The sequence below is a fragment of the Montipora capricornis genome, chromosome 14 (genome assembly GCF_036669925.1).
Source record: "Montipora capricornis isolate CH-2021 chromosome 14, ASM3666992v2, whole genome shotgun sequence".
NCBI lineage: Eukaryota > Metazoa > Cnidaria > Anthozoa > Scleractinia > Acroporidae > Montipora > Montipora capricornis.
The window spans coordinates 47,879,430-47,901,503 of NC_090896.1; the positions used below are offsets into that span (position 1 = coordinate 47,879,430).

The 22,074-nt window shown below is 37.8% G+C and overlaps 2 protein-coding genes across 3 annotated transcripts; one reads left to right on the forward strand and one right to left on the reverse strand.

The window, feature by feature from the left end:
- Nucleotides 1-273: 273 nt before the first annotated feature.
- On the reverse strand, nucleotides 274-8,228 carry LOC138032883 (probable ATP-dependent RNA helicase DHX35). 2 transcript variants are annotated; one of them, XR_011128505.1, is made up of 2 exons: nucleotides 5,933-8,228; nucleotides 274-4,688 (listed from the first exon to the last, which is right to left on the reverse strand). XR_011128505.1 is itself a non-coding variant. In XM_068880588.1 (1 exon), the coding sequence occupies exon 1, from the start codon at nucleotides 8,211-8,213 to the stop codon at nucleotides 6,111-6,113; it is 2,103 nt and encodes a 700-aa protein (XP_068736689.1). In that variant the 5' UTR covers nucleotides 8,214-8,228; the 3' UTR covers nucleotides 4,943-6,110. The 2 variants fall into 2 exon arrangements, 1 of the variants encoding a protein (XP_068736689.1); XM_068880588.1 differs by lacking the exon at nucleotides 274-4,688 and having other exon boundaries at nucleotides 4,943-8,228.
- Nucleotides 8,229-8,293: 65 nt separating this feature from the next.
- On the forward strand, nucleotides 8,294-19,429 carry LOC138033583 (aspartyl/asparaginyl beta-hydroxylase-like). The gene is made up of 7 exons (XM_068881367.1): nucleotides 8,294-8,424; nucleotides 13,111-13,805; nucleotides 14,254-14,448; nucleotides 15,892-16,031; nucleotides 17,501-17,729; nucleotides 18,096-18,226; nucleotides 19,061-19,429. The coding sequence occupies exons 1-7, from the start codon at nucleotides 8,382-8,384 to the stop codon at nucleotides 19,209-19,211; spliced, it is 1,584 nt and encodes a 527-aa protein (XP_068737468.1). The 5' UTR covers nucleotides 8,294-8,381; the 3' UTR covers nucleotides 19,212-19,429.
- The last annotated feature ends 2,645 nt before the right edge of the window (nucleotides 19,430-22,074 follow it).

The following is a 22,074-nucleotide window of genomic DNA, read 5'->3' on the forward strand; positions in this document are numbered from 1 at the left end:
ACCCACATATGACGCCGAGTCTGGAAATCGAACCCGGGCCACATTGGTGGGAGGCGAGTGCTGTCAAAACTGCGTCATCCATACAGGTTTCCCTCAGCTCTGATCAGAAAGAGTAAAAAAAATCATCAGTTTTGGCATAAAATGAGCAGCTGTTAAATCGAAAATTCTTCGTATGGGAAACTGAAGGCAAGTTGGTCTTGTAATCAAACTTCTTCAGTTGGTTTATTTACATGAAATATCTAGAAAACAAAACAGACAAATATGACCGCACTTCCACTTTTAGCAGTCATTAAGGGTGCGTTCGATTGACCATGCATATTCCGGAATAGGAATACATGGAATAGAAGTTAGAAATCCTTCGTTTTTACGGAGATTCACATTAAAATTGTCAAACACCTGCTAAAATGCTATTTTAAACATATCTTTATTATCCTTGTTGCTTCAAAACGCCAGACATACCGTTTTAAATCATGACTCCACGTATTCTTATTCCGGAATAGGGTCAATCGAACGCACCCTCAGTGAATAAAATTAAGACCGTATTTCCTCGATTATTTCGGAATCAATGCTTGCAACTGTTTTTCAGAACAAGATGAAACGTAAATGCACAATAAGTTTAAGAGATGCATGCGTGTACTTTAGAATGTTTCATAGACTGTTTACACTGATTTTTTAATTGCCCTGAATTTTATGGCATGGGTTAAATGTGTCTTAAATAGGTGCGTTTGTAAACTAAAGACTACAGCGACCACATATAAAAACAGATCACCGAGTTAAAAGAAAATCAGTTTAAAACAGAGGATCAGAGAATAAACTATGGGAATCACCTGCGAGAAAGAATCGAAATTCAAACTAAGGTCAGCCGGCTATTTACATTTTCATCAGAACGTTTAGGACGTAACACCTAAAATTGCCCACATGCATTTGATACAACACGAGTTTCTAGCTCTTCACGGTACTATGAAAGAAACTAATTTTAAGCACATTAGTCTGGGAGAACCACTCTCTTAATGGTCTGGAATAAAATGTAAACGATTTGCAATCGTCGATTGGTGACATGATTTTCTTTTTAATTGATAAATAACATTTACGGTCGCATTTGTATTAAGTTAAAATGCAAACGTTAATCACACAGGCGAAATTTCAGCGGCAAACAAATGTCTTCAGTCACCTTTGGCGGCAGGCTCTTTTGTTTTCCGAAATTTGGAAAAATTGTCAGCCCCACCCAAGCACATCGGCGTCTGTGATGTCTTCTTTTATTTTGAAATTTTGGAAAAAGCGCAAATGAGGGGTCGCGTTAGAAAAAAGGCGACAGGTTTTAGTCCCTAGAGTAAACACGTTTTTGCAAAATCGTCTCTAATGCGACCCCGCCATCAAAAGGTTGAGGATTTTAAACCTTAAAATGCTCACAACTGATACAACACGAGCTTCAAAAACTAAATTTTCAGCTGTTCACAATCCTATGAAAGAAGCAATTTGTAAGTACATTAGTCTAGGAGTACCTACAATCTTGTATCAAAGTTCTGAATGAGAAGCGGTCTCTTTGACAATAAAAACCCAAAATTGGAGAGAAATGCATATACATAAAACCAATAAATTGCTTTCGAAAAGAAACTTACATCACACGTGAACGAACACCTGTTCATAAGCGATCCGCATATGTTTGGCAATCTTGCAAAAACAGTGTATACTTTCTTAAACTCTCGGTGTTATTTAGTAAAAAGAACAAAATAAATGATCATTTAGGACGCTTTCCATTTGATAGAACTGATCGGCCAGACCGGGCATTTGGAAGGACTAACTCTACAACGCCTTGTTTGTTTGTTTGTTATTTGTTTAAGCAGGTTGAAGTTTTGGCAGCTATTCAGCTGAATAGACCTGCTATACCCACCCAACCATATACACACTGAGGACAGCCACAACACCGGGAACTTCATCCCCTACTCTTCTCGAATAGTGTGTGGGTTCTTTAACGTCCCACAGGGAACTAATGAACATGGAAGTTATTTGTGAGACGGGACCTCCGGCTTATCGTCCTTATCCGAGAAGACTTGAAAGTCTAACCATTTGCGGATGTAATTATAAAGGCAGCACTTTCTCCTCAGTTATTTAAAGACCCTGAGTGTTGGTCCGGCCGGAGTCGAACTCACGACCTCCCGCAGGGGCAGCCCGGTGCTCAGCCAACTGTTAACACACCTCGAGAATGATGCGTATTCCTCCAGAAGAATGCGAGGAATTACCAAGTGTTCCTTCAAATTGTTGCATTTAATTCTTTGCAAACTGATGGTTCTGACAAAAGGAAAGCGCCCCTAGTAAAAATTTGAGGAACATTTTGGTAAATCAAACTATTGCTCTAAAATATCAAACTTTCAAGTTAAAATAGTTAAATTAGTGCCTTTCTCCAGTGATTACCATTGTCCAAAACGGGTTTAAAACTAGGGGCCTGTTCACATGGAGGTGGGGACCCCGGGTAGGTGAGGTATCCCGCCTTCCCATAGTGAAAACAAGTGAGCCTTCACATGCAATAGGAAAAGCCCTGGGGCGCTGGGGTGAGGTTTCCAAATGTTCAAACAAAAGAGAAATCACACCAACGGCTTAAGCGAGAGGATAGTATAAGCTTATACTGCAATGAATCTTCTTTGACAAAATCTGAGTCTTTCAAATATCTTGGCGTTGTGATCGATCAGCACTTGAGCTTTAACGACCATATCGAGCACGCGGTCAATAAGGTCACGAGGAAATCGGGTGTTTTTAGGCGTTTGAGAATTTCTTTTCCCCTGGCTTCTGCTGTACGCGGCCTTTACAAGACGATGATTTTACCTATTTTTGATTACTGTGATGTGGCCTGGCAGGGCTGTGGTAAAGTTAACTCTGATGTACTCGGGATCTTACAGCATAGAGCTGCGAAGTTAATTTTCCAAATTAATCGATACTAAATTAAAGAGCTGAATGCTACTTTGGGTCTAGTACCCTTGATTACTAGACGAAAACTTCATATTGTATTGTTAGCTAGAAAATGCCTTGATAGTTCAGTACCGCCTTATCTGAATAATTATATTAATTTAAGTACATTTACGACTAGACGCTGTAATGACATTCATTTTCCAAAAGTCAACCTTGAGGTCGCCTAGAGATCTTTTCATTTTACAGGTGCGATGGAATTTAACGGTCTTCCTCGCCATATTAAATCAAAGAAATCCTTTATTGAACTCTCAAGGGACACGAAAGAATTTTTCCACATTTACATGATTTCGTGTAGATGTACATCTCCTTTTATTGATATCGGCCATGTAACAGTTTTCTTGGTGTTTTTTTACCTTTTAGACTTTTGGTATTTTTACTTAAGTATTTTAATAACAGGACCCCCTTTGATACCAGTGCTTATTACAATGAAGGGGTTATCCTGTATAAACATTATTAAACATTATTATTATTATTATTATTATTATTAGTATTATTATTATTATTATTATTATTATTATTATTATTATCATTAAACGCCGGAATGATTTCAGTCAGGCGGGTAACCCCCCCTCACATGGAGAAAACTCACCCCACCTAAGTGGGTTACCCAGCCCAACTGACTGGGTAACCCGCCTCGGTGAGGTACCCCACCTGTCATGTGAACAAAATCAAGAAAAGAGGAGAAATTGTATGGAGAGATTGGTTACCCCACCGAGCTGGGGTACCTCACCTACCCGGGGTCCCCCACCGCTATGTGAACAGGCCTTAAAATGCTCCAAAATTGTGATAGAAACAATAAAAAGCTTTAAGAAAATATTTCAACCGAGAGTCCATGTGATATACCAGAAACTAATCATTGGATTTTAAGATGAACTTGGTGACTGCTTAAGCTGGATTATTTCTAGTTTGTATGATAGGTATTTCTCTTCGTGAAGAGGAACCAAACGGAAGCAAGGTGGGGTCCTTAAGGTGTCCGAAGTGTGTGTATCTTTGACATCCCTGAAGGTTGTTAAGCCCAGCATTCTGTTTGCCCTAGCACCCATCATATCAATAGTATAGTAGAGTTCCAAACAATTAACCCTCCATCAAGCATCATTCAAGTGCAAGCTGGTGGCAACAGGTAGTCGCTTCTCTGGTAGTTCTCACAATGTTACAATTATTTGGAGTTCTTATACACCTGATCGGGCAGAGATTTTCAGAGTGTTCTTGAAGGCGAGTTTGCTCTTGAACATTGTCAATCTTACCGAGAAATGGTGTTACTTGGACAAGCAAAAGCTGGTAAATCATTGATAAAAACTAAAAATAGGAATAATAGTCCAAAGATGGAGCCCCGTGGCATGAAAGAGGTAACCATTAATAATATTGTAATAAACTTTACACCAGCTCTACTCAGAAATCGCAAAGTTACGGATTTCCTTCGATAAATTTTGCCAAGGGATCCTGTAAAAGGCCTTTCAGAAGTCCCAAAATACAAATGTACCACACGGACACTCATCCAAGGCGTAAGCCCGTTTTTTTGTTGCGTCAGAAAACATAACTGCTCTAAAGAAATAAAATATGAAACCTAATATTACTGAACCCTTCTCTGTGCGACAGTGGGGCAAGTAAACATCTAGTTTGACATAAAAATTATGCATTCCTCACACAAATCCATTTTTTGTGCTATATCAGCAACCTGGTTTAAAAAGGATACCAATGTAAAATCAAGATAACATTGACCCACACTAAAAGGGAAAGGAGAAACACACTGTATGAGAAAGGAAACAACTCAATCAAATTCAGTAGACACAGTGGCCCAATTGACAAACCGAATGTGGTTTAGCGTTGCCTGTACTCTAATAGACAATGATAATCATCATCACAATGGTCAAAATGTCGTCGACTCAACAAGCCCACTGTGACGACAAATATAATTGTTGATCAGAGCACTGACAATGCTGAAGCACATTCGATTTGTTTTCTACCACAATATTCAACGTCAAAGAAAATGTTTATTTCAGAACATGACCAGGATAGTGACACAAAGAAAGAGCAAGAATTGTCTATGACTTTCTCACATTCTGATTGGTTTATTTCCTAAATTCCCAAAATGAGCATTTCTGATTGGTTATAGCATACAATTAGTGCGTGACACATTGACATGAGCATAACGCGAGCAGTGTAGTCTAGACTCTTATCAACAATGGGAATTCTCCCAATCAGATTGCAAGATTACAAGCAATTGTGGTGAAACATAATCATGTTGAATATCCTTGAGACAGGTCTGACAAAAATAAACTCATTGACAACCTCTCTTTTTCACTGCATAAAGTCTGGAGAGCAGGTAGGATACTCTTGCCAGCGCATTGAAAAACACTAATGCTTCTTATGTGCTCACCATACTTTTTCTCACTTAGTAATTATAATGTAATAGTAGATACTCTAGTGCTAAAGCATGAACTGATAATTCTTGGACATTCATAAATGGATATTCAAGAAAAGATGGAGCTGACATCAAAACTCCTTGAGCCTCACAGCCCACTGATCCAAAACTAATGACCAGTTATTTTCCACACAACATCAAAAACTGAGAAAAACCATCCAATGAGGTGGTACTGGAACAAAGAATCGCCACTTTTAAGCAGAGGCTTGTTGTCTTGAAACATACATTGTAAATGCGAGTTTATACGTACAACTATACACGTAATAATCCTAATTTAGACTAATGAATGAAGGGGTAGTTTCTAAAGAAACTGTGGTGCTGCGTCGGTGGGGAAGTAGTATACAAAAATTTTGTTTATCAACGGAGTTGATAATGTAAATTGACCACCGTACAGAGATTAAAAGCTTTGCTCTGACAAAGGGCTAACGCTCGAAACGTCAGCTTTTAATCTCTGTATGGTGGTCAATTTACATTATCAACTCCGTTGATAGACCAAATTTTTGTATACTAATTTAGACTACTTTGGTTACTCTTAATAACCATCACCTGTGAACGAGGACAGTTTATGGGAGGAAGAAGAAGGAGAAGTAGATGGAAGTCAAACTAATTTGTGAAGATATACTGGTAGCTGTCCACCTTTCAGGTCTATCTTGTCTCTCTTAACTTGATGTCCTCCTCTTCGGAATGATCCAAACGGAAGGTAATCAAGACTGTTCAATGCCATTTAAGACATTTTAACTCGTTTAGCTGCAATCTCTCTTTCAGTGCCATATTCGTAGTACTGTGGTGCTAGTTTGTAAAGCCAGGCTGGATCAATTTTCGTCACATCACGCATGTACTCCTTGGAGGTTTGTAGTACTTCATGATACACAACCCACTGCGGTGGCGTCTCAGTGTAAAGAACCGATGTGGGGTGAATATGCAAGGGATGATCATCACGCACAGTGCGATAAGACCCTGATGGATGCAGGCGAGCAGCATTAGCAAAAAACCCACTCACTATACACTGACAAATGGCATCGATATCGCCATCACATGAGATCAGAGTAACTTTGAATCGTAATAAGAGCTTTTTAAACTGCTCTCGGATTTTGACTGCATGACACAGACCCTTGTAATTCAGGAAATGTTCATGACACCACCTTGAACTCTTCTTGAACTTAACAAACGCTTGATAAACATTGAGAAGAGTAATATGGTCTCCTTCGTAGACAGAAAATTTCCTCTTGGCATTGTCTGCTGCAGTTTTCTGCTTGCTTGGACTAAGAAAGATGTTTTGAATCTGAAGCATGGCTGCAATAGATAGGATCTCTTCAGAACATCCAAACTTCCCAGATGAAAGAAGCATTTTGGCAATCATTGGATCTGTTGGGAATTCTGCCATGTTTGTTCCTATAGGATCAACCAGTTTGCCATGGTCATCCAATGCACCAAGAGCATAAAGCAACTCCAAGCCACGGATCATGCTCTGTGCAGGAGGCCGAGAGGGAAAGTTGAAGCGAAGAACATTATCAATTCCTAAGCACTTAAGCTGCAAAAGAACTGCTGTCATGTTGCATCGTTGCATTTCCGGGACAGCTGCAGGCTTCAATGCTAGGAAATCCTGCTCAGTGTACAACCTATATGTCTTTCCTGACCTCACACGACCTGCTCTGCCAGCTCGCTGCTTTGCTGAAGCCTGTGACACAGGGACTACAACCAAACTTTCAACTCCCGCTTTGGGTGAATAGGCACGGATTTTAACAAAACCACAGTCAATAACATAAACAATGCCATTTATGGTGATAGAGGCCTCTGCAATGTTTGTTGCCACCACAACTTTTCGTGTATTGTGCGGAGGTGGCTTGAAAACCAGCATCTGTTCTGTGTGTGGAAGGCCACTGTACATTGGAAGGATTTTGAGGTACTGCGAGCCCTTTGGTAAGGTCCTAGCCCTCTCAATCAACAATGAAACAGCAGACTCCACTTCATCTTGACCAGTGAGAAAAGCTAGAATATCACCCTGAGACTCTTGTTTGTGTATACCCATGACAGTGTCAACTGTTGTCTTGAGATAATCAGGAACAGGGCTAAGAGTGTAATGAATATCCACAGGATAGGACCGCCCTTTCACGGACAGTATGGCAGCAGTGTCCTTGTTTCTGTCACTGGTGATATTCGTGTTGAAAAAGTCTCGGAACATTTCAGCATCAAGTGTGGCAGAGGACACAATAATGCGCAAGTCCTTGCGTTTTTTCTTGATCTTTTTCAACAGACCAATCATAATATCGGTGTGTAAAGTTCGCTCGTGAGCTTCATCTAACATGATCACACTATATTGAGACAACAGTGGATCATTCATAGTTTCTCTTAGAAGCACACCATCTGTGACGAACTTTACTCGTGTTGTCTCTGGATTATAGCAATCATCAAACCGAATGCAGTAACCCACCTCATCCCCTACAAACGCCCCTCTCTCCTCGGCTACTCTGGTTGCTACGGTAACAACAGCTACTCTCCGCGGCTGGGTGATGCAAATTCTCCATTTTTCTGATGTCCAGCCACTCTCATGCAGATATTGAGGAATCTGAGTAGACTTGCCACAGCCAGTTTCGCCTACAATGATAACAGTCTCGTATTTCTCCAACAGGTACAAGATGTTCGTTCGGTGCATGAAAATTGGTAGCCTTTGACGTTGAAGACTCATCGACAGGGAACTGTTTGGATTATAAATAGCTGCGTCAGCTGTGTCCTCGCCATTAACTGGCCGTTCAGAAGTAATACTGCTTCCAGGCTTTTCAGAATCGGGTTTCCAAAAACGAGGTTTCCACCTTAGATTGGAGGCCATTTTTTCTATGATCAATAATCGTGCGCAAGCTCGAAATGGGAATTCTTCGTTGTAACTGCGGGCTCATATGCTGCGTGTTATCGCGCGTGTCCGAGTACCGAGTAGCAGACACAAATATTAATTTGTTGCTGGTGAGATAAGTATCTTCTCGGAAATTCGTTGCAGAAAATGGCTCCTCCTCGTAAAAGACTGACTGGTGCTAAAAAGAAGAGTAAGTTCAAAGTTTGTCTGTTTTTGTAGAGTCATAAAATGTGTTGTGATCGATTCATCTCAAAAGCGTGCAGCGTTTGGGATAGATCGATCACTGCATTTCATACAGTTTTATATTAAATTATGCTGAGGATTTCCTAAGGAACTCCCAAAAGATCGCTAAACTGCAGAAATTTATGCATGCTGGCGTACTCTGTGCACTTTGACTGTACTATTATGCCCCGAGAACCAGTCAAAATTGAAAAATATGGGGCAGGAGAGATCAGGGACAAATATGAAAGGTACACTGAGTTTCAGCGGCTTTACCAGAATTGTTATTCTATTTGAGGGAGTAAGGTATGAGTTGATATGGGCAGGTTATGCTCTGACGAATACAAACCTGTTTGACAATGGAAGAGAGAACCGGAGTTATTAGACGATAAAATTTAATTACAAATATCCACATTACCAGAAGAAAATTTCTGCAAAATCTGTACATTGGTTTTCAATAATCGCATTTATTACGGTGCTATTATTGTTAAGCAAAGCATAAATTTCACAATGCAACTAAGGTTACCCAGGGTACCAGAAGAATTTTTTTCCGGGTTCGAGAGATCACCATTCGAGTTGGAGGCAATGACTGAGTGAGTCCTTGGTTTTTGCATTGACACACGAAGCATATTGCCTCGGACCTTGGACAAAAGTTCCTCCGGCACCAAGGAAATAACTAGGTTGAAAATCACCCACATAGTTTGTTGAATTCATTCAGTTTTTCAAACCATTCAATTCTCCAAAGTTACTTAAATTCACAGGTCTTCAATTTTCAATGTTTTTAGTTAACATTCATGAAATAAAATAATATATTAATAAAATAGTTAACATTCATTATTCTTCAAACTAGAGTAGTAGGTTAGCGGTACAATAAATTTTTTTGCTGGTGTGAATTTTCAAGATATTTTAAACTGAAGATCTGAAGAATCCCTAATTCATCAAATTTTAATTTTTGTGGCATGACTGTTTTATAATCCTGGGTTTATTATCATCAAACCACGGTTTTAGTAGCAAACTCTTTTATGCTTTAATAAATTATTTAGTTCTTTCTAACAAGTAGATAAAAGTAAACTGTTTGAGACAGTTAGATTGGAATGCTGATGTTTCCAGTGTTAGTCCTAATGAGGAAGAACGTTCTGTGTATTTATGCGTTCTGTTTGATCAGTAGAGTAATAAAGGCTACTCCAGCATGAATACCAGTCATGGTTTATCATTTGGCCCAAATTAAAGGGAAATTTATGAGCAAAATAATAATGTTCACGAGAATTAATCCACTCTAGGAGATGTCTGGGTTGGCCTAAATAGATAAGTGTTGAAGCAAACCATGGTAGATATAAAGGAGGTTATAACATAAATTATCTTGAAGAATAATGAATAATGTATTCAGCTGAGAAAATATTGCATTAGGTGGCAATACTTCCTTGGGAAATAATTTATTAGAACAAGATAAATTTACTTGATAATTTTTGACTGGGTTTCTGTCACGTTTTTAACATGAGGGTAACATTGAGATAAAGGTGTTTTAGGATTGGTTTGAAAACCCAAGAAAAGTTTACAAATCTAAATGGATCTGATAAAATTATAATAATTTATTATTCCTGTGGAGAATGATCAGCCTTATATACAGGGCAGTTTGAAATCCATGTGGGACATCAAAAATTGATAGTTTTTAATTAGATTTATTTGTGGAACAAAAAACAATAGATTTGTTGTTAATTAAAGGATTGTTTGCATTATCGGCATGACGTCACCATTCAAAGTGGTCATTGTTTATGTACAGTGGTTCTTTTGTTAACTTGAGGTCAGGTTTGGATCCTAACACAGATACCCAAGGGGAGAGTTTTTTAAATTTGAATGCAGTAACTGTCATTTTCCTTGTCTACCAGTTCTATTCACTTTCCCACAAGTTTAGCTCTTCCACAAAATGGTCACTATCCTTGTTTAGCATATCCTACTGTTTGAAATATAGAAATAACAAACTCACACGTCAGTTCTTAGTAATTTGCCAATGATAACTTTGTTACTGGATGACATTGCATGGTCCTTCTGAGTCAAAGTATCATTAATTTTGTCCCTTGGTATTTTGCAGCTGCAAATTGACAAAAACAGAAAATAAAATGTAGTAAATGTCAAGCCAGAGGCCCTTCAGGCCAAGGTTGGCACAACACCCAGTTTCAATTCATAGACGGCTGGCATGAAACATGGGTTGAGACTGTTCATTCTCTGTGCTACTCTAAGAGGCTTTTTGATCCAAGTGACACATCGGTTTCCCTTGGCTTGCATGTCATGTAAGGTACCAAAACGAGAGACTAAACAATTTCCTTCCCACATACGCGTAACAAACCCTATTTACAACTGAAGGAATTCAAAGTATTTTAATATTGTACAAATGAAACCTTAGAAATTATGGGCATTACTAAACAACACAACAGCGAAACGAAGCACCAAAACACTATATATGACCCCACCATACATTGAATGCTAACCGACAAAAGGTTGGATTTCAGATTAAATTATTAGATTAAATTAAATTAGATGAAATTAGATTAGATTAAATTATTGCTCCTTATTCATTGAGATTAAGATTAGGATTCAGATTAAGACTGAGATTAGGAACAATAATGTTTTAGGCCTAACACAATATTTAATCCCAAATCCAACATTTGTCGGTTAGTATTTATTCAAGGCATAGTGGAGTCATACATGGTGTTTTTGTGCTTTGTTTCAGTGTTTTGCTGTTTCGTTGTTTACTAATGTCCAGAAATTACCAGTAATTACAAACTAAGATATTTACTCTACAATATTTACAGCGCACATGAGTACTGCTCACTTGAGTTCAGTTCCTACACACTTCTTTACATGTTCACTGTCCAAGACACCAGCTCCAGAATAGTTTTGTTTTCAACGTGTTCCTTTTAACTTTCTGCCTTTGCCCAGCTTATTCTTCACATCAAAGTTTCCTCTATTATTTTTCTACAGCTTTGCTTTCTCCGCAAATATCTAGTCGTTTAGAAATGAATTTTCCTATGAACCTTCTAGCTGTGTTGCTAAGGGTTTTTAGCAATGAATGATACTTCTTTTCCAACAGTTTCTTGACCTTGCTTCCTTAATTTCTTCCTTTCAAACTTCTCCAACTGAAAAATCTACATTAGTTTGAGAGTGTTCTGTGGACCTAGTCAAAAATTAATATTAACAATGTATACTCACTGTCTACTGTACCTAAGCAAAATAAAAGTCAGTCTTTGTGTTCTTAACTACCTGAAAAAACACTTCTCAAACATCCCCCCAATTAGAAGGAAACCTGTAAGTGCTTAACTTTATCACTTAAAATCCAGAAATGTACATGCTGTGTAATCCAGGTGATCTGGTGACGTAATTCGGAGGACTGGGGAGAGAAATTTCAACGCCGTATCCCACAACTGTGCGCGGCCTTATTTTCGAATTTAACATGGCAGAGGAGAGGTTAGATCTTGTCGGGTCTACTTGAATGTTCATTCAGTAACAGGAAATGTGGTAGCCACAGAATGATCTGTTGAGTTTGGGCGATGGAAATATTGCAGGGAGTTTGGAAACAACACCTAAGGCCGCGCGCGGTTGTGGGCAGCATTAAAATTTTTCATCCCAGTCCTCCAAATTACGTCACCAGATCACCTGGATTAGGTGCATGCCCAATATTAATGTGGTTGGCGTTATTTGTGTTTTAGAATAAATGCTTTCACGGAAAAGAATTGACTTTAAAAAAACATTTGACAGTAAAAAATTGCGACAGAACGTTTCTTAAAGGCATTCAAAGATCTAAAAAGCTAAAAAGCTGAGTAAAAATCGATGACGTTTCGACGTTACCGTAACATCATTATGAAGTCAAAAATGTATAAAAACTAAGTTCTATAAATACTATAAAGACGAACAATAAGAGATGAAAATAATTTACAAGTTAAACCAAACGTTTCGCACGTATGGAGTCCGTTTGGATGTCCAAATTAGTTTGAATTTCGATGTAAAGCATTTCGAACACTAAACAATCAACTTTGCCTTTTTCTCAGAATCTTGAAATGGCTCTCATTCAAAAGATCACTCCTACCATTCGCTTCATGTTTAACTTGTAAATTATTATTTTCATCTCTTATTGTTCATATCAGTATTTAGAGAACTTAGTTTTTATACATTTTTGGCTTGATAACGACGTTATCGTATTGTTGAAACGCCATCAATGTTTATTCAGCTTTTTAAATGTTTTAGATCTTAGAATGCTTTTAAGAAATGTTCTGTCAGTGGCAATTTTTTATTATAAGACTCTTTACTTGGGGACTTGAATTGAGGGGCTGGGAAACTACAATAATATTAAATAAAGTTGTCTGTAATGTTGAAGTTGGGGACTTTGTGATGCTTACTAAGATCATAGTGTGCACATCCAATCACATGCATTTTTACACATATCTCATCTTTATACTTGTAAACTTGAGACGTAAATTAACCCAGACCCCTTCAGGAGAGTTTAATTAGATTTTACTCTGTCTAATGCCAGACAATTTTACTCGTCAGTGGGGGGTACCCCAGGGCATTTGAGGTGTGAATTGCTTCAGTGAACATTATTATAATTAATTATCAAGTTGGGTGGTTAACTTTGTAATAATATTGCGGTCCTCTATTTCCACAGATGAAAACTTTACTGAAACAAGCTCAAAAAAGAAAGAGACTCAGTTGTTACCGGTACATCCAAAATGGATTGTTCTCATCTGTGTCATTGTCCTTTTGTCTCTAGCAACTTTTTACATTTTTGGATCATTCAAAGAACAGGATTCAACTTTAAGTCATAAAATGCCAAAACAGACTGTGGAAGAAAAGACACAGGCATCAGAAAAGCCAAAAAAGAAAGCTACGAAAACAAAGCCAACTGATACATTGGCAGGAATAACTAACAGTTTTGACAAAGCCATTGAAAAGGAACTTAACAAAGCACAGAGCAGTTTAGACAATGGGCAGATTGCTGATGCTTTGAAGAAGTTTGAAAACCTTGTGAATAAATATCCAAAGAGTCCACGGGCAATGTATGGAAAAGCACAGTCACTGGATAAGTTGTCAGAGCAGAGACAAAGTAATGACATTCTTCATCAATGTATAGAAACTTATGGAAGGGTCACAGACTTGCCAGATTGTCCTCTGGAGCTGAAGCGTCGAGTGATGCAGCGGCAAGCAAACAGGCTCAGCTTTCTGGGCAAAATTGGTCAGGCAGCCAATGTACTGAAGAAGTTGTTGAGCCTGTTTCCACATGACTTGAAACTTATGAATGAACTTGGTGTACAGTATCTCCTTTCAGGACGAAACAGAGATGCTGAAAATGTATACAACCAGGTATGTCTAGAGGGATTTTTTTTCAATTTGAGCTGCAAAGTACATTATACAGCATTTACAAAGTAAAAGTTTTGTACATGTGATAAAACATGACATAAATACATGTACTTACTCTAATTCAGTATAAATTTAATAAACTAGTTAATCGACAACAAATTTTCTGTCATTGTGGAGAAGGTTGTGACACGAGATACATAGTCATTGATTAATGACACTTTTCTTTTGTTTTCCTTCCTAAACTATTGATGATTTGGATGACAATGAGACGTTGATTGTATCTGGATTAAAAAAATCAGAACCTTAAAAAAAGTCAATGGATTTCTAGCAGAAAAATTCCTTAGAAAACAAAGTTAAGTGATAATTATCCATTATCAGGGTAATAAAATTAATGGTTCTTACAACTGTACTGTAAGTCATTGGTATCAATTTAAATTGATTTTGTTTCCAGGTAATCAACTTGGATCCAAGAAATGGCTTTGCCAAGTCACATTTGGGTTTCATTCTTAAAACTGATCACCTACGCTACAATGAAGCTATTCCCTTGCTGCGTGATGGAATCTCAAGTGGTCAAGCAGGAGCAGATGATGGTAGATTTTACTTTCATTTAGGAGATGCTCTGACACGTATTGGAAAACCTGATGAGGTGAATTTAATAATAAATAATAATAACTTCATTTGACTGTGTAGCGGACCGTATATATTATACAAGCTCTATACTGCTTTACAGTTATGAAAGTAAATTTATATCAAAACTAAAATAATATTTAATAATTTAAACAAAATTAAGTATAAACTTAAAGATGAAAATAACTATCTAAAAGCAATTTGAAAAAGATGAGTTTTTAAATGCATTTTAAACACAGCGACCTAAGGACTTAACTTACTTTCAAAGGGCAAATCATTCCATAACTTGAGGGCAGCAAATGAGAAGGCTCTGTCTCCATAAGATTTCAGATGTACTTTAGGCCAGAACTTCCAAAATATATTTTCCAGCAGATCTGAAACTCCTTGGTGGATTATAGTGGACTAAAAGTTGACTTACGTAGGACTTTTGTAGGAAGGTGCTCAATTTCGTGGTTTAAAATGCAATATATGCAATTTTGGGGAGCAGTGGTGACATTACTCTCGTCCCACCAATGTGTTCTGTGTTCAATCCAGAGACTTGCTGTCATTATTATTTGGGTTGAGTTTGTTGGTTCTCTACTCCACTTGGTGGTTTTTCCCTGGGTACTGCGGTTTTCCACTTTCCTCAAAAATCAACATTTGATTTGAGTTACATGTAATTTGATTTAATTTCTATGCACAGTGTTCCCAATATTGGTGCCCCATGGCACTAGTACTCTTCAGTTGACATTTAATTATAAAGCTCATTGACCCATTGAAAGAAATTTTTTGCAACGTGATACAAAGCCTGAGAATTTAGCTTGTCATCACTTGCCTCTCGTCATTTCGTTTATACAATCAAATAAAGGACATTTGGCTGGCTTTCTGTGCTGTTTACATTGTTCGCAAGCGCCCTGAAGGACAGGTGATGCAAAATTGAATCACAAAATAACACCTTTTTGTAGTGGCTCATTACTCGTATTTTTCCGAGCCCCGCAAGGAAGATGAAAAATACTACGCCACTCGCAAAATAGCCGCATCTATTATGTGTTAAACCATTGAATAAGATGTATAAAGTTCAAACTTATCAGGCATGTAAAAAAAAAGGTAAATGCTTTGTTTATGGTGGAAGTGCACTTAGCTATCAAGCTAGTTCACAGGCACCCCACTTTTAATAACGTGAAAGAAACTTAACAGAAACATCTTAAGAACCGCAACTGGCAGGAGGCAACCAGTTGGCTATTTACAAAGCATGGTGGAGTTGATTCCGGGACAACCAGAAACAAATCCAAACCAGAGGTTAGAACAGGATTTGAACCCGTGGCAACCGCATGCAAACCTATCGTCCTAACCACCGGACCATGCAGCCTGACCTCCACAGTGACTCAGATTATTAACACTTGAAAATTATTACACTATTTATTGTCCAATTTCTCTGGTTGCTCAGTACAATCTTTTTACTCTAAGGACTGTTCATCTATAGGCCTACAAGGTGTACGAAGAGGCAGCAGAAAAAGGTATATTTATGTCAGCAATGCAACGGTCTCTTTACAATGCCGATACTCCACTGACAGCACGGCCCTGGTGGACCACAGAACAAACTGGGTATTTCGGAGACATAAGGTGAAGTAGGCTATAGTCCAGTTACCAAGATACAAAAGAATTTGCCATGCCCTCAACCTGAAGCAATCCAGGAAGATTTTTTTGCCCTTTTCGTTTAGGATTCATCTCTTTCCCGCTCGTATTCATACAGTTCTTTCCAGACATTGCTAAACCAAGAAACAGTGAAACGAAACACTGAAACACCATTGTATGACCCCTACAATACATGGAATGCTAACCGACAAAGGTTGGATTTTAAGATTAAATTTTGTTTTAATTGCTCCTAATTTTAATGGAGATTAAGATTAGGATTCAGATTAACATTTAGATTACGAGCAATAATAGGCCTAAAATGATATTTCATCTCAAATCTAACCTTTTTGGGTTATTATTCAATATACATGTATGGTTGGGTCATACATGCTGTTTCGGTGTTTCATATGGCCCATATGGCCCCGCACGCGCTTTTATTGCAAAACTATTGGGAAAATCCCCATATGAGGGCCACACAGGTGCGCGAGCATGAGCCAAAAGAGGCCCTGTTAGGAACACCTACTGCTCCTTTCAATACAATTTTAGAGGATTTCGTCACTTTTAAACATCCCACCAGTTACCGTATTTTATCGGCTATAAGCCGAGCAATTTTTACACAAGTTTAGTCCGAATTGTCTTAAAATCCAAGGGCAAATGAAAAACTATATCGACTTTAAAAGAAAGACAAGTACACAAGTATTTGCAAACAGATCTTTCAGTATACAATAATTACAAGTTACTTTGATGAGGTCTGAAACCTGGCGTGAAAAGGGTCGCGGCTTATAGCCGGATATTTTTCATTTCTCCTTCAAAATCATCTCGCCAAAAATAAACATACGAAGTTTAGGGCCTCGGCTTATAACTGGGCTCGGCTTATAGCCGATAAAATACGGTAATTATTGTTTAAAATTAGACACTTAAATAAAGTTCCTTTCCTTTTCTTGTCACCTCTCATCTGTTTACTCAGTTAAAATGTTATAGTCTCCTTATGAGTATAAAACTCAAGCATCAAAAATTCGTAACACACAATTCTTCAACAACTGCCTCTAGTAGCAGGAACTCAACTCTAGTGGTGAAAAGCAGTTAAGATTAGAAAACAAACAGATACAGTAAACTCATCGTAGAAAGAAACTCGACAAAAAACGACACTTACATTAATTTTGTTAGGAGCTGGCAAAATGAATTGGCCACTCAAAGAGAAGAAAATTGTTACAAAATACACTCGGCCCGCATGAATTGAAACTGTTAGATATGTTCTCAAAGAGAAATGACTGTGAAAAGAAGGACTGAAAACGACTGTAATTTGAACCTTAAATACCTATAAAGAAAATGAATAAATTAAGTACCAAATTTCTGCACACTAAAAACTAACAACTACATTCCTAGGCGAGAAAATATGATGGCACTAAGGAATAGGCATTTAGATCTAGATAACAAGTGTTTTGTTTTGATATTAGAAAACTTGAGGCTAACTGGAGAGTGATAAGAGATGAGGGACTGTCTGTTCTTGATCAGAAATCTGGAGGATTTATTCCAGAAGAAGAGAACCTCCGACAACAGGGAGACTGGAAACAGTTTACTCTGTACCAACGCGGAAGAAAGAATGCAGGAGCTTGTCGTAAAACTCCACAGACATGTGCAATTATTGATACAATTGCTGATGCTGCCAGCTGTAAGAGAGGCCAGGTAATTAATGAACTACTGTTCGAAAACTATGGAATACTGTAAATCCTCTAATAAGCCCCCCTAGGTAAGAAAGTTAATAAGGCCCCCCCCCCTTGCCAAACCCCCTCTTACTCTCCCATAACACATTTCATTTCACTAATCAAATAAGCCCCCTCTAAAAGAAGCCCTCCCCCCCCCTCCCCCCCCCAATCAAACGTGCTTGAATTAAATAAGCTCTCGGTACAATTTCAGGCAATTAAATGCACATAATCCTGTTAAAAGCCCCCTGAATTTTTCAGTTGTGTGTAAGAAACAATCTATGCTACATGTGTTATGTTATCATCAATTTCTTACAAAAATTATTTTTGGCTTTGATTTTCTGCTCAGATCAAGTATTCTGTGATGCTTCCAGGCACGCATGTTTGGCCTCATACTGGTCCTACAAACTGTCGCTTGAGACTTCACCTTGGACTTGTTATCCCACCAAAAGTGGCCATCAGAGTTGGACCGGAAACGAAGTACGTAAGAAAAATCCTAGCTCACTAGAGAAATTTCTGTTTGGGTGCTGCAAAACTTAGACAAAAGCAATACCGTGGTTAATCACAATAGACACTGACAATAAGGTACAGGTGGTGCCAAGCAAATCCATGCTGTCAGTGCTATGCAATGAAAAATGCACTTAATTATCTATCAGATGCTTTCATTTTAACCTCCGATTGTAGTGGCATATCATAGCAATTAGTATCACCCAACTAGTGCATTTTGATTGGCTACGTTACTAGAGGACTATTAGTAATAGTCCTCAAGTAGCGAAAAGCGTGACGCTTTCTTTCGTTTTATTCCCAAATAAATATTTCTTCAACTTGCATTATTTTGCTAACTTTATTATTGCCTTTTCTGTCCGACTAGTTGGGTGATACTAAAACAATAATTATTAGACCCTTCGCCCTCAAGGACACGAGTCAATAGCCCATTCGGCTTCGCCTGATGGGCTATTGACCCGTAGCCCTTGCGGGCTACGGGTCTAATTGTTAAATAATTATTTAGCAATCGCTCTTTTCACCCCTAGGATGACCTGCAACTTTCTAATACAACTGGTATAATTTCTGAAAAAAAAAAAAAAAAAAAGTTACTTGTCAGTTACGCCATTCCTTTGTGGTGCACCCCTCCCTCCCTAAGAAAAATTCGCGATCCGCCCCTGACTTGGTTCAAATTTCAAAACAACTGGTCAGACGTGACGTAGCTTGACAGGAAAACATGAATCAACAATAATGATCGTGATTCCAGTAGTTACACTATGGTGAGTGCTCAGTGGTGAAGTGAATGGGGTTCATAGTTATGTTTATTTGCAGGACATGGGAAGAAGGTAAAGCCATCGTTATTGATGACTCATTCGACCATGAAGTATGGCACAATGGCTCAAGCTTTAGACTTATCTTCATTGTGGACTTTTGGCATCCAGATTTAACTCCGCAACAAAGAGCGTCCTTAACACCGATTTAATTTGTTGTTAAGAGGAAATCGTAAAAGGCCCATCCTGGTAACAATGAGGGCTACATCCTGTGTTAAAGCTCAGAAAAAGCATAGTCAGTGGTAATTGAGGCAGGCAGAGAAAAATTTGAGATACACTTCATCTAGAACAAAAAACATGAAAAATGTCTAGATTACTGTAAAATGCAAGGAAATACATTGCAGAAAAGAAAACACCAGAGAAAAAGAAAGAGAAAGAATGTTTAAGGTAAAGGTAAAGTTAAGCGTGAGGCAACTAGGGTCCCTACGGCCGGAGCTTTTGTTTTGTCATAGCATGAAGCAACTGGGAGAATTATTACTCCCCCATGGATGGGATGCCAATTCATCGCAGGGTTACCCCCCAGCAGTGTGTGTATCGCCAGTACTCATTTATGCACCTTGGGAAGAGAGACTGTGGAGTAAAGCCTCTTGTCAAAGGAAACAACACAATGGCAGAGCTAGGCCTCAAACCAGTGACCCTTGGAATTGGGAGACTGGCGCACTAACCACTACTCCATGGTGCATCCCTAAGATAGAGGAGAGCATGGAAACTACTTTGAGACAAAAGTAGAAGAGTAATATTTATTATATAAACACCAGTGAAATACCAACTTGAAGTGAGCTTTCGTGCAGAAACATGATATCATCACATGTGATCTTTGCATCACATGTTATCTTCCCACATGAAAAGATCACTGTTGCTATGGTTACATATAAAAATTGCACCTTTCGATGCCTTTCATGAAATGATTTAGTATTTTATTGGTGTTCATGTAATAAATAAAAATTAAACGGCCGCTTGGAGATACGAAATTTCTCTTATTGTGTTGAACAAATATTTCACTCTTTCGCAATTTTTTACATCACTCAAAGAGAAATTTCGTATCTCCACGCAGCCATGTAATATCCTCTATTTATTTCCCTAAATTTTTTATTGAATTCTTATTGAAAACTAACAGCACTTGTTAGGAAAATTCACATAACCTACAGCCAATGTTGTGACAAGATTTAACTGAACGCTACACTTCAGGGCAGTGAAGTAATTCTCCACTTGAATGCCATTGTCACTGTTGATGCCTACTTCCCTGCTTTTGTAAGGCAAGACCTTTACAAAGTTCATTCTTTTAAGGCGCCAATGTAGCATTAAACAATTACTAAATAAACAATTATAAATCGACTTTGAAATAAAAACTAGCACTAAGAAGTCACGACGTTTCAACCTCTCCGAGGTCATTTTCAAGTGAGTAAGTTTTCTAAATTTTTCCAAATTAGCATAAATATCTTGAAACAAGTTAAAAAATGATAAAAATGTGGCGAATGCTAAAATATGATACAATATGTAAAAAAGTGTTAAAAATATACAATGGAAAAGAATAAAATAATAAAATAATCGTAGCAAGAATTGTTCTAAACAAATACTTTATTCTTTTCCATTGTATATTTTTAACACTCTTTTACATATTGTATCACATTATTATCGTTTTTTAACTTGTTTCAACATACTTATGCTAATTTGGAAAATTTAGAAAACTTACTCACTTGAAAATGACCACGGAGAGGTCGAAATGTCGTGACTTCTTAGCGGTAGTTTTTATTTCGAAGTCGATTTCTAAGAAACTACTTATTAAAACAGTTATAATATTGCTTTATTCAATTTTGGATCAATGAAGAAGTTTTAGCCATTTTTGAATTATGTTACTGTTTAAAGTAGTTTGGTGCACTTTATCATGTTTTCCTAATATTAAATAGATTTTTATCAAGCAGTGACACAGGGTGATAAAATGGAGAAAGGATTATGACTTTTCGGACATTCTCTACTGTAAATTATGGCTGGTAATTTGGCCAGTTCAGTTGTGGTCCCAGTTAGATCGAAGAATGAGGTTTTCAAATTGAACTGAAAAAAAAAAACAAAGAATCACAGCTCACAGTATGGCCCTAGTAAACAAGGTTGGCAAGATATTTATTACAACTCTCTAACAACTTGTTTCTTAAAAATCAATGCACTTTGAAGAGAACAGCAAGTCAGACAATAACATTATTTTTGTTTGGCTTGTGTAAATAGTTAAAGTTAAAGTTTTTTTCCCAAGTTTTTTAAAGTCTTGGTTAAGGACTAACAAAACAAGGCCAAACATGTGATTGGTGATGTCCCAACACTAGTAAGATGGTAGCACTTGGGCCAAATTTTAAGTTTTGCATGTCAACTCAAAATGAAATCCCATCCCCCATGCAGGGTTCGTACAATTTTTTCAGACCAAAAATTCAAGGACTTTCAAGGGTCAAATTTTGAAATTTCAAGAACCTCTTTTTTATTTACGTCGAACAATTTACCCATAGAAAATAATTTAATAGTCTGACAATACAATTCTTGCTCTTTTTCCATAACGTACATGCCTGAAAATAATGCAAAGGCACTGGTAACCATTCTCGACCCCACAGCTCATCACGTTTGAATGACATGACTTGAGTGGCTGATCATTTTTACTGAAGTTTTCAAAGATTAAAAATGTGGGTCAGAAAAAATTCAAGGATTTTTTAATAAGGACCAGGAATGAAGAGCAGACATTTTCAAGGCCTTGAAAATGTACTCTCAAAATTCAAGGATTTTCAAGATGCATACAAACCCTGCCTTGGCTTATGGAATCATTCTGGTGCTAGGGTCTGTAAACAGTCCCTAATAATTTCTCCTAAAAGGAATCACCCTGATCACCCTTCGGCCTGGTGGGTTGGGACCGGTAGTAGTACACTACACTTTCCACAAGGTGTGTTCCCACATGACAGACTTCAGGCAATCCTCTTATCACTGGATAGCATATAGGGGGAAATTTGATTCTTGACACCAAGTGGCGACATTTGGGAG

Excerpts from the sequence above, each read along its gene's own strand:
- LOC138032883 (XM_068880588.1), bottom strand. The coding sequence starts at position 8,213 with ATGGCCTCCAATCTAAGGTGGAAACCTCGTTTTTGGAAACCCGATTCT.
- LOC138033583 (XM_068881367.1), top strand. The coding sequence starts at position 8,382 with ATGGCTCCTCCTCGTAAAAGACTGACTGGTGCTAAAAAGAAGA. Across the intron at positions 13,806-14,253 it reads CTGAAAATGTATACAACCAG|GTAATCAACTTGGATCCAAG; the intron begins GTATGTCTAGAG and ends TTTTGTTTCCAG. Across the intron at positions 14,449-15,891 it reads GTATTGGAAAACCTGATGAG|GCCTACAAGGTGTACGAAGA; the intron begins GTGAATTTAATA and ends GTTCATCTATAG.